A 12,000-nucleotide genomic window follows, 5' to 3' on the forward strand; every position below is an offset into this window, starting at 1 on the left:
TATTTAAATTATGTTTTTAATAAGCCATTTTGTTAATATAAAGACGATAAAATTTCTAATTTGTATAACTTTAAAAATTGACACATTCTCTTTCAAACCATTTACTCAGCAAACACTGTCTCTAATTCACTATGTACCAGACACTAAAAAGTAGGAATAAAGCTACAAATACAAAGAAGACACTATTCCAATCAACCAAATTCAGGAGAAAAGGAAGAGAAAAAGAGAGTCAAACAAGTTAATGCAAACACAATATAATGTAATGCCTAGTACAATAAACATCTATTACAATAACACACAGAGAGTACAGAAATTAAATTATCTCCTAGATAAAGTACTTCTTTGATTTTCGAAGAATTAAATAACTTGAAATCTTACTTAAACATATCTACATGATAACAGAATCTTAAAGGAGTTAGGATTAACATCTCAGAACAGTTTTGTGTACAGAAACTTCACATTAAAAAAACTAACATGGTATCATACAAAAGACTAAAATATATTAGAAGAAATAGAGATAAGAACCTCCTTACACATGACTGCTATGAGGATTGTTTTCCAAATAATAAAAATTATTGTAGAATATAATCCAAAACAAACAAAATATCCTTATAACTTAGTAACCTTCTAAAAATGTTAGCTTCCTGGGAGCACTTTAAATTTACACTACACTCTGTAATTTTCAAAAGGGTTTTCTCGCCCATTCACTCATTATTATAACTAAAATAACAATATTATCCACTATTGTTATAGTATTTTGAATGAACTGCCTTTAGATAGTGCATGTTAATTTGTTTACACCTTAAAACAACACATTGAAAACAAAAATGTTTTGACTAATTCAAACTCTGAATTCCAAAATGAAGAATAAATACAAATAAATCTAGACTACCAAGAGCAGTCATATCAAAATCACATCTTCTCCAGCACTGAATACCAAGTCTCATCACATTATCCCTCAGTTCCTCTTCTCGGCCATTCATCCCCAGGACACCCATCCGGAAGAACCCTGCGAGAGCCCGCTTCCTGCCTGGCCCAGCCTCTGCAGCAGGCACCGGGTGAGTCGAGCTGGCTGTGTCTCTGCCTTTGGAAGCTGTGGCAGCCACCTTTCAAATTAAGGTTTCATTTCCAATCACTGGATTTAAACTCCTCTTCCCCTCTACCTCAGCATCTGAACCTCCTGCCATGTCTACATTCATTCATACCACCAGTTCTAACCAATCAAAAGACCTACACCAGAGCCTTTATACTCATTACCGTCTCCCACTATAAAAAGTTCCTTTCCTATTCTACAAAAAACTGCCACTGGTAATGTACTCAGCATTTATGTATGCCATATAATTTGTTCAGACTAACATGACCAAATTCCTCATTATTTACTTCTGTCAAAAACTCGAAACTCTAGCAGGGTGCCGTCCAACTAGTGCTATTTAATATTTAGCACTTGAAATATTACTTTACTGCTATAACACCAGATATGCTTCTATGCCTATTGAGTAAAGCCTTAAGAATTTACACGACTCCTCTCCCACTGGATTCTCCTTTCTTAGAATAACTAATGCCCATGCTATTGCACTATAGTGGGGGATGTGCAGGAGGCAGCTGATTGATGTTTCTAACTCTCTATCCCTCTCCCTTCCTCTCTGTCATAAATCAATAAAATATATATTTTTTTAAATGAAGTTAAATTTGCCAATCTAGCATGACAAATTATGCTGTTTTCAAGCATAAGTCCCAATTCATTTGCCATAATTTTCTCCAATGGTGATCAGATTTCACACCAACCGACCAATCTGCAATAAACTTTGCTGGGCACCTTTTGATAGGGGCCATGGCTGTATATATGTGATTTCATTTAAGTACCTTATACTTGAGTACCTTACCATATCAATTTCTAATTTAATTTTAAAAAAAATAGTATGTCCTGACTAATGACCCTTGAGAGGTTGTGGCCATTAGTTCTTCAAATACAAAGTCATATAAAAATACTAAGAAGCTGGGACTCTTATGAAGAATAGCAAAACTAAGCTACCTTTTCAATATCATGTTAATGTTTTAAATTATACTCCTGACATTTAAAATGTAAAACTAGTATTTTTTTTCCTGCAGTTAAAATAAATAATTTAAATCAAAATTAAATACCCTTAAGCATCCACAGATAACAGTCTGTCTGCTCGGTGAAGCTATTTTAGCAGAGCAACCATGATAAATAAGTTATTTTCCAACTAGCGTCTTTAATCAACTCCCTACCACAGAACAAAGCATTGTATACTGCAATGTGACAAGTGTAAAACCTGCAAACACATAATAATATTCAGCAGAAATGATGTAACAAATAGGGACTTGGATACCTGTTGATACGTGATGGTTGAGCTCCAAACAAATGTCAGATAAGCAAACAACACTATCTTATATCTTGTCCAATCTGTGCCATTACATGAACATGCATGCCCAGACACACAAATAAGCCTGAGGTTTCTAGTCTTTACACTGTTATCCAGTGATGAGGGAGGCTAGGAAATCGTCAGCTTGAAGATTGGATTCTAGGGTAATCTCGGGAGGAAGACCTAGGACAGACAGACCTGAATTAACCTGCTTTGCAGACGTGTATAATTCCAGGGAAAGAGAGTAACATGAGCATCCTGGACCCTCGGGGCCCTTCTACACTCCAGAAACATGCACATCACTAGCGCCAGTCAGGAACTAAGATGGCCTTGAACACTGAGCCCAGCTGCTTCTGGAGCTGAGGCTCAAAGCTCCAGGCATCTATATGAGAAGCAAAGGGTGTGGTAAGAGGTCACTAGACTTGAAACAAAATAAACTGCAGTAACATCTCAGAACCCAAACATGTCAAGGGCCTACACCACAGCCATCCAGCCAGATGAGGCTGGAGGTTGCAGAAAGAGGAGCAAGAACACTGAGGAAAGTACATGCAGGCCAATATATCCAATTCTATTAAAAAAAACAACAAAAACAGATTTCTGGATCGTATCGTTTTGCAAAATGCTTAATTTTATTTCCTCTAACGTAAAGAATTAAAATCAGACTATAAATCCTGATATTTCTATTGCTATTCAGATCAAAAGCTCTATCTCCAGGTTCATAATTCTGTATAGTTTAGACCAGTGGTTCTCATAGGTGCACCCAAGACCAGCAACATCAGCATAACTGGAAACTTGTTGGAAATGCAAATAATTGGGCTCCCTCAGACCTACTCAATCAGAAGCTGTGGGTGCTGGCCCTGCAATCTCTGCTTAACCAGCCCTTCAGGAGATTATGATAGAGACTCAAGTTTGAGAATCACTGCCAGAATCACTTCAAAACTTTAGTGTCAATGAACCTTATAAAGGAAGCAATATGTTAGTAAATTGGTACCACATAGGAAGTTAGTGACCTAAAGTGTCCTATTGGACAAATATACTTTTTTAAACCAACCGTTATGACTCAAAGTAATCTCAAAATTAAACAATTAAAGGAAAAACATTTAAAAAAGTGATAGAGCTGGCTGGATAAAGGGTAAATACCTGTCTAATATCACTAAACTCCAAATAGTTTAAACCTCTAAATTTCTGTTCCAAAATATATTCACCTTTCTCCACTTTTTTCAACTCATTTTCTCTTCTAGTGACCAGCAATTTTGAACTATTATATATATATGACTCTACCCCTTCTCCAGCTTACTTCTGCCTCACGTCTGTTACATACCTATTAAGACACAGAAACCTACCCTCACTTCATCACTGGACAGGTGGAAACCAGGCTTTAACACTGCAAGTTTCTAATTCAAGGGATCCGGAAGGTCATCTGCTAAGTCATGCCCTCCTTTTAAGGGCATTAAAGCAGAAAGTACTCTCCAAAGTCACACAGTTCGTGCAGAACAGCATTTAGAAGCCACGTTTCTGACTTCCAGTTAAATTAACTTGCATTTCTAATCTTGCTGGCAACATTTTTTGTAGGGAGGAGAACTTTATCTTTAAAAGTTCATGGGGCTTTTTTTGTGGAAATTTAAAGTTGAAGAACTCAAGCGCTTGTGCACTGGTACAGACCTGCTTGATGGCTAAGACTGAAAGTTCCCTAGGTCTTAAGGTTCAAAATGCGTGACTTTCCCAATGTAAACCGTCTCAGAATTTAAGAAGAACTCTTGTTCATTTCAATTTGAAGTTCTCTGCAGCAAGGGGCCTTAATCTGGACTCCATCAGTAAGTTTTCTAGGAGCACCATGATATACAATTCAATTATTTTCACTTATAAATGTGTCTATACTAGTTACAGCAATTAATACACACACACACACACACACACACACACACACACACACATATATACACACACATATATATACACACACACACACACACACACATATACACATACACACACATATATATACACACACATACACACACACACATATATATATACACACACACACACACCAGTAGCTGAAATTAGGTTCTCTAAGGTAGCTAGTGGCTTAAAATAAGAATCAATACTTTTCAATTACACAGAGATTCAGGAAAACCCAATTTACAAAAAGTCAAAATTCTATTCATATTAGCAAAAGGATCTCTATTTAAAAAGTACTCACCTAAGGTTTCTACAAGTTTCAAACTTACCTAATATAATTAAAATATGACTTCAGGTTTTAAATTTGGTTCGCATACCACTTTCAAGAGCCTTCTTCTCCAAATACAGACTGCACAGCTTATCACTACAATGTTTCCTTTGGAGAAGCTAAATCCAACTAGGAAAAAGCAACCCTTCCTATTCAGAAACCATGTACTCTTATGTAAATTAGAAGGTATTTGCACTTGGTACAATCTAAATTTCCTCAACTTTCCCACTCTATTAAAATTATGTTCATGAACATCTTAAAAACTCACATTTGCAAATGTTCCATACAGTTCAAACACTCCAAATGTGTGGAAATAGAATTTGCCAATTCAAATTTATACTGTTCTATCAAACTCTGACACTTGAAGACATCTCCACAGTTTTAATCTTTCATTTTCCTTTTCTTTAGATCTAGAAGAGACCTAAATAGAAAAGTCCCCAAAACAGTCAGGAAAGCATAACTCCTCTGAATGTTTTAAATTGACTCCATGTCTCATTTCTTTCAGGAGTGACACCAGAGCATACAACTTGACTTGTTTCATAATCCAGTCGCTTGCCATAGAGCATTTTCATCTCAATCAAAAGACAAAGTTAAATCAGTAGTCAAACCAGTACAATTTAAACACTATTCAGAATTTCAGAATGATTAGGTACTTTAATATTTGCAATGGTGTTTTGTAAACCATAAAACTCTGCAGAAACAAAGATCTTATCATCACCTCAAAAACATTGAGTATAAGCCCTAGCAGTTTGAGGGGTGATCATGCCAGTGTGTGTGTGTGGGGAGGGAGGGGGGGAGGCGGCGCACACGCAATTATTGGCAACCAAGGAGCCAGAAGTCCAGGATTGTGAGAGGGATGTTGTACTGGCAGTTTAGGCCCGATCCCAGGGATTGGGGCCTAAACCAGCAGTTGGACATGCCCTAAGAGGCCCCGGATTAGAGAGAATGCAGGCTGGACTGAGGCAACCCCGCCCCCCTCGTGCACAAATTTCGTGCACTGAGCCTCTAGATTGGAACTAAAATCGATTTGGTCTCACTGAACTTCTTTTGTACCTCACAGAAAACTCAGTAAATATTAGCAATGAATTACTGTCCTATGATAAAGCACTATAGTAATACTAAATCATAAGGTCAACCAAGCTTAACAAGTTCTCGAAACTTGATATTAATAAACAAAGTCACAATAGGAAAATTATTTTTTTCAGTTACTTAGAATATGCATATACAATATTCCTAATTATTTTTTAATTGAGGTATCAACTGTAGCAGTATGCTAAAATGTTTATACTGTATAAGTAAGCTCATAAAAATCAAGCTGATGACAAGTTTCAATAATTATCACATGTAATTATTTTGGCTAAAGTTTACTTACTTTAAAGAGGCCATTATTATTTGGGTCATTAAAATTAAATCTAAACTTAATTAATGAATACATATGCATGTTACCACCCTATCTAAGCACTTAAGAATTTTGTGATGAGAAGCATAAGACAAAGAAAATATTTAAACTACAATTTTCATTTGTTCTCTGAAATTCCAAATATTCTGAAAGTACACTCAAGCTAGACTTTTAAAGTGTTTCTTTTTTATAATCCTTTTACTTTATTGGATTATCAATTTAACAACTATTAAATAAATAAAAATTTCACCACTTAAAGTGAATTTCTTACTAATATTAAAGTTAATTATGGTAATATCCATGAAAACTAATAAACTGTGTGCTTCTCCAAAACTGTTAGTTCAATTACAACTTGGTCAGTTTGAAAGCCTAAGAAAATATATTTCTATGAATTAACTAGTAATTTATAAATCAGTAACTTAAAAAAAGAATTTAAGATTAACACCAAAGAAATGAGAAGTAACATTTCTCATACTCGTGTATCACAGAGAGATTCAAAAGTCTGCCTTCGCAGCTTTTGGTCACAACAGCCCATCACTAAGCTGGCCTGCTTGGTTGCAGGCCTCACGCAGTGGTTCTCAATCAGGAGCATGTCTGGAGATAAATCTTATGACCAGGTAGGATGCTACTGCCTGCTTCCCAGGTGCTGCCCAAGCCGCTACTGAGAACTACTGTGTACACCTGCCATCTGATGAGAGTAACAACTAGGTCCCCTACAAAGGAGTACCCACTGAGGTGCAGCTGGAAGGCACGGGGCCATATAGCTGTGTCTTCCCACCTCAAACTGCAGTTTCAAACTGTCCCAAAGCAGAGGCCACGGCAGAGTTCGTTAGCGGGGGGGTCAGGGACATGTGGAGAGTCCTAACGCCAGACACTGAGAGACAAAGCCCCAGGCTGGTCTAAAGTCAAATATCACAACAGCAGATTTTCTCCACCTGCCATTGCCAACTCAGGAAGCTCACTTAATGCAGACCCATCAAAAGCACCTCTATGGATGCCCACCTGAAGGGAGTTGTAGTGGGAGAAAATGTCAAGTCTGGAAGACAGCCCTGGAGCTACTGAACTGCTAGAGCCTCATGAGAATCACCGCAGGAGAGGAACCGCTCCAATGGCCCTCCTGGGTAGGGGCTGAGAATGGCGCCGGGAGACACCGTCCCAGAGAGCCGAAGCGCCCCGTTCTGTGGAATGAGGAGAGAACCCTCCTTACTCCTACTGTGGTCCCGTGACCTTGGCATGTTGTGCTGCCTTCTCTCCTTTCCCGGTGGTGGTTTTATGTCATGTAACTGATTTTCCCCACGCCACGATGAGGGGCATGTTGAGGTGTCTGAGTTCACCACTTCTCACAGATGGCCAGGGAAAGGGGGAAGAAAGGTGGTTTGGCTTTTAGGCGGGCTAGTGAACAATGACTATGCTAACCATCAACAAAAGCTGGAGTGTGAAAGTGTTATCCCAAACCTGGGAAGCTGGTTATCTGGATTAACCCCTTCCTCCCACCGCACTACAGCTCCAGTTAACTACACAAGGGTACTGGCACTCCCTTTTTATCTCAGATCCTCCACACTCTTCCGCAGTTTTCCAACACCTAAAATGCTTCTGACTAGCAACAGTGTTTAGATGCTAAACCTGCAAAGCCTGAAGAGCAGGGAAACTAAAAACCAATGTGTACACATCCTCAAAATGTGAATATGTTAGTGCTCCTGCCACGGTCAGAACAGCGATGAACCCATATACAAAAGACTACACACATGTGCTTCAGGTCACGAGCTCCAATTTTCCATACCATTTCTGTAAGTAATCCAGTGCCTCCAACCGAGCCCCAATCTCAAAAGTGATTCCAGGACGATTTGGGGGCTTTTTACTCATCTTGAGATACTATTCTTCAGTATTCTCTTTTCTCTACCTCAAGAAAGGAAACAAAGTTAGATTCAGATGCATAACATGCATAAGGAATTAAACAAAAATTTTAAAACATTACAAGTTGAAGTAACAGCCAAATTTTTAAGAAATCTGAATATGATTATCAATATCTCTAGGTACAGTACTGTGCAACTTACAGGCAATCTTGAAAATGGATTAAGAAAAAAGACATTACACCTAAAACCTATTTGTTCATGTTGACCAATGTCACCTCAATTTAATACATATTAAAATTAAAAATTTAAAGGACATTAAGAAGATAACTACTTAAAAAGAATAAATAGATGGGCATTAAAACTCAATAAATTGTAGCTTGGAAAACTCTCCACATGACTGAAAATGTTTTCCTGTCTTTGAAAAATCAAGACAGTTGAGCGTCTGGAATATGACTAATGAGGTTCTTGAGAACAAGTTAACCACATTTTTCACCAAATGTTTACGGGGTGCCTTGTAACTCCACAGGCTTTTGATAAGCCACTGAGGCAGGGGCGCACAGAGATGGAAGCAGCAGTGACCACGCCCTCTGCCAGGAAGACTGGCCATTCCTCTGTGGTTAGGACTTCTCATTCGCCGACCTTCCACGTTGGTAGCAAATGATTCCATCATTTTAACCTAACACATAAAGCTGCAAGGGAAATTTTTTTCTTATACTTCGCTGAATTCAATGAGCCACAATGATGAGGATTTTTTTTTTTTACTCTGAGAATTCATTCTTACAAAATTTCAATATAGATAGGACCTCTGACAATTTCAGCATTGACAATAAGTGGTTGTAACGTTCAAACAAACTGCTGCAGAGGAGTATCTATGGCTCTGTTCCTCTCTAGATGGCGGACAGGTGCACTACTATCCTCCAGCCCCAATGGCCACCCCGCACACTGAGGCAGCCTCTTTTCCGCTCAGGACCTGGTTGGTACCCGAGTCATTTAAGTGCATTTTAAGGCAGCCTTGCCAAAAGATCACAGGTAATCAGGAGCGCAAGGGGATCCCTAAAGCCTTTTTGGATATTCAGAATTATTAATATGGCAGTTTTCCCTCCCAGCAAAAAGGAAAACACACAAATATGTAAACATTTTAATAGTTTGGTCACAATTCAAAAGGGACGATACTTAACAATAAACACAGACTCAGAGACAGAGAACAGATTGACAGCTGTCAGAGGGAAAGCGGGGTTGGTAGGCTGGGTGAAAATGGTGAAGGGCGTAAGCAAAAAAAAAACAACAACACAAACAAAAACACAAAAAAAACCCAAACAAAGTTAAAAACAGACAACGGTATTGTGATTAGCAGAGGGAAAGGGGGTAAGGAGAGACAAATGGTGGCAGAAGGCTTGACTTGGGATGGCGATGCATCATATAAGTAATACACCTGAAACCTATACAATTTTATTAGCCAAATGTCACCCCAATAAATTCAATAAACATTAAATTTTTAAAAATAAAAAATGAACAAAACCAACTGTCCTTTACTTTTTTTGGGGGGGGAGAGGGACTCTGATAAGGGGGAAAATTAACACCAATACTTGCTATTTAAATATATAAAATCAAACTTAAATACTCCTGACTGGGGGGAAGGGAGGGAGGAGCCACATCCTCCTGCCTGGCAGCAGCAGAGACCAGGGCATTCCCGTTCACAGGAAGCGCGGCCGGGAGTGCATTTGGTGTAAAAGGAACAAAAATGAGACTTGTTCATAGAGGTCTCGCCAGTTTGCAACATGTAAGGCAGATAGATCCCCAAATGGTCGCTTCAAAAATCGAATCCACCTTTTCTGCTGCTCCTCGTGGGAAGAGCTGACTTGGGGGGCCCATTCCCACTCCCCAGGACCAAATGCAAAACCCCTAAGAAGTAGCAGAGCTGAGGCTACAATCACCCGGGAATTACTTCAGAAAGGCCAGACGGCCTTTTCCTCGGGTGGACGGGGAGGATGAGGAGGGCTTTGAATGGAGGGGAAAGTCGGACAAAGTCAAGCAGCGGGCCTATGGGGCGGGAGGACGTGGGGCAGAGAGAGAAAGCGGGACGCAGAGGGGACGGGCAGGCGTGGAAATCGGAAGAACAGAGTGGCCAGAGGCAGGGCGGTTCAGGCTGTGGGGGGATGACAAGCGGGTGGGGAGAGAGCATGAGCCAGAAGATGCAACACCTGGAAAGTGAAGCGAGGGTCAGAGCGCGGCCGCGGGGCCATACAAAAAAGGAAAAAAATAAGTAACATAAAGAAGGTGGGGAGCGATGCGGGGCGGGAGGAGGCAGACAGGAAAGGCTCGGCGGCGCAGGCGGGACGGGGACGCCTCCAGGTTTGACAGCCGTCCGGCCCGGCGGGGAGGAAGGAGGGGGAGGGAGCGGCGCCCAGACAATAGGGGCGGCGAGTGCCGGGAGGAGAGGGGCGGGAGGGAGGGAGGGAGGGAGCGGCCGGAGGGACACCCGCGTGGGGAGCCCCGGGCGGCCAGGCGGGCCGGGCGGCCTCCTGCCCGGCCGCCGCCGCCGCCGCCGCCGCCGCCGCCTCTTACCGACTCGGCCTCCTGTCCGCACAGCAGCCGGGCCGTCCGGGGCCGAGCCGGGCACTAGCAGGGCGGCCAGCCCGGGCCGCCGCCACCGCCTCCGCCCGGGCGGCGCCGGGGAGCGAGCAGGGGCGAGGCGAACGGGAGCCTCGGAGGCGGGTCGCGCCGAGGTGGCGCCGGAGGAAGCAGGTCCGAGCCCTCACGCCCGCTCGCTGTCCGCTGCCATCGCCGCCGCCGGCCAGCCCAGACGCGACGCCGGTCCCGGCGACGTCAGCCGCCCGCGACGCCCCGGAAGGGGCCTGGGCGCGTCACGTGGCTCGCGAGGGTTGGGCCCGGGCCGCGCCGCCGATTGGAGGGCCGCCTCGGGGGCGGGGCTTCGCGGCGGTTGGCTGGCGGCGGGTGGGCGGGGCCCTGGAGAACGGAGGGAGGGAGGGACGCGAGCCGGGGGAGCCCATTGGCGGTTGGGGAGAGTCTGACCTTTGAGTAGCGGTCCGGAGGGAGGGAGCCTGTTGAATGTTCTGAGTATTGATTTGATGGCTGCCAGGTCCCTGAACAAACCCCTGAAAGGCACTGCACGCTTTCCGAGATAGCCGCCCCTTTCACATAAAAATAGAGCACATGGTGCCTGTGGTAAAGTCAGTAAGCCTCTGTTGAAGGAATCCTTGCAGCAGGGGCTGAGCTGTAAGTAACATCACATGACAACCCCAATCACAATTGTATGCTCCCCATAGTCTAGAGATCCTTACAAGAGGCAGATAGTACTAAGACGTGTGTGTGTGTGTGTGTGTGTGTGTGTGTGTGTGTGTGTGATTTCCCCATGACGACACAGCTCATGATAGCAGAACTCCCTTTATTGAATATCCATCACGTCCCAAACTGGTCACGAGGCACAAGAAAAAGTGTTTCCACTGTAGGGGAAACCAACAAATGAATGCATTCAAAGCAATATTGGAATGAAGCGTCTTTTCTCTCTCTCTCTCTCTCTTTCCAGTGTACCACTCCAACTCTCAACTTTCTAAATGCAGCACTGCATGCAAACAACACTTATAGTTATCGTGCTTTGCAGTGTGGAATTAAAATAGCAAAGAAGCTTTATTTAAGCTTCAATTATAGTGAATTTTGGGAAGCTAAACAATCTTATTCACATCCTTTTCTTCAATAGACATTCATTCATCATTATGTTGCTAATAGGTACTGAGCTAGACTGAGCATGGCAGTCTGTAGAAAATATATAAATAAGACAGGGTCTGGTGGACATTTGTCCTCTTGTATGGTTGCCCAGCCTCTGCACTCCCTTTCCATGTTTGGGAAATTTCACATCATACTCCATGTATTTCCAGAATCTTCCAGACACATAACAGGATTTTATGTTCCGTCCGTCTTAGAATTATGTATAATCAGTGGTTTGCTTTGGCTGATAAAATAAATTGGAAGTGAGCTTTGTCATGGCGAGCTGTTCATTTAAAGACCAGTTCACCAAGCTATCTGTCTCTGGTGTAGTGAAAAGCAAATTTTGAGATGGTGTCTGCTCTCGCAGCCCAGGTTCTAAACAGATTATGATGAGCCCAGAACCAACTG

General features: G+C 42.1%; 1 protein-coding gene across 7 annotated transcripts in view; it reads right to left on the minus strand.

Moving 5' to 3' along the window:
• The window catches only part of PHF20L1 (PHD finger protein 20 like 1), a 50,782-nt gene extending 40,079 nt beyond the window's left edge, over positions 1 to 10,703 (minus strand). For 4 of the 7 annotated variants that reach the window (XM_045581293.1, XM_045581292.1, XM_045581290.1 and 1 more), the window contains exons 1-2: positions 10,432 to 10,703; positions 7,794 to 7,909 (exon numbers count right to left, since the gene is read on the minus strand). In XM_045581293.1, the coding sequence (XP_045437249.1) occupies positions 7,794 to 7,876 (83 nt within the window). In that variant the 5' untranslated portion in view covers positions 7,877 to 7,909; positions 10,432 to 10,703. Of the gene's footprint in view, positions 1 to 7,793; positions 7,914 to 10,431 lie in introns of all 7 variants that reach the window. The other 3 variants (XM_045581294.1, XM_036437535.2, XM_045581291.1) reach the window with 1 other exon arrangement.
• Positions 10,704 to 12,000: the final 1,297 nt, after the last annotated feature.

This window comes from Pipistrellus kuhlii, unplaced genomic scaffold (genome assembly GCF_014108245.1).
Source record: "Pipistrellus kuhlii isolate mPipKuh1 unplaced genomic scaffold, mPipKuh1.p scaffold_m20_p_14, whole genome shotgun sequence".
NCBI classification, from domain to species: Eukaryota; Metazoa; Chordata; class Mammalia; order Chiroptera; family Vespertilionidae; genus Pipistrellus; species Pipistrellus kuhlii.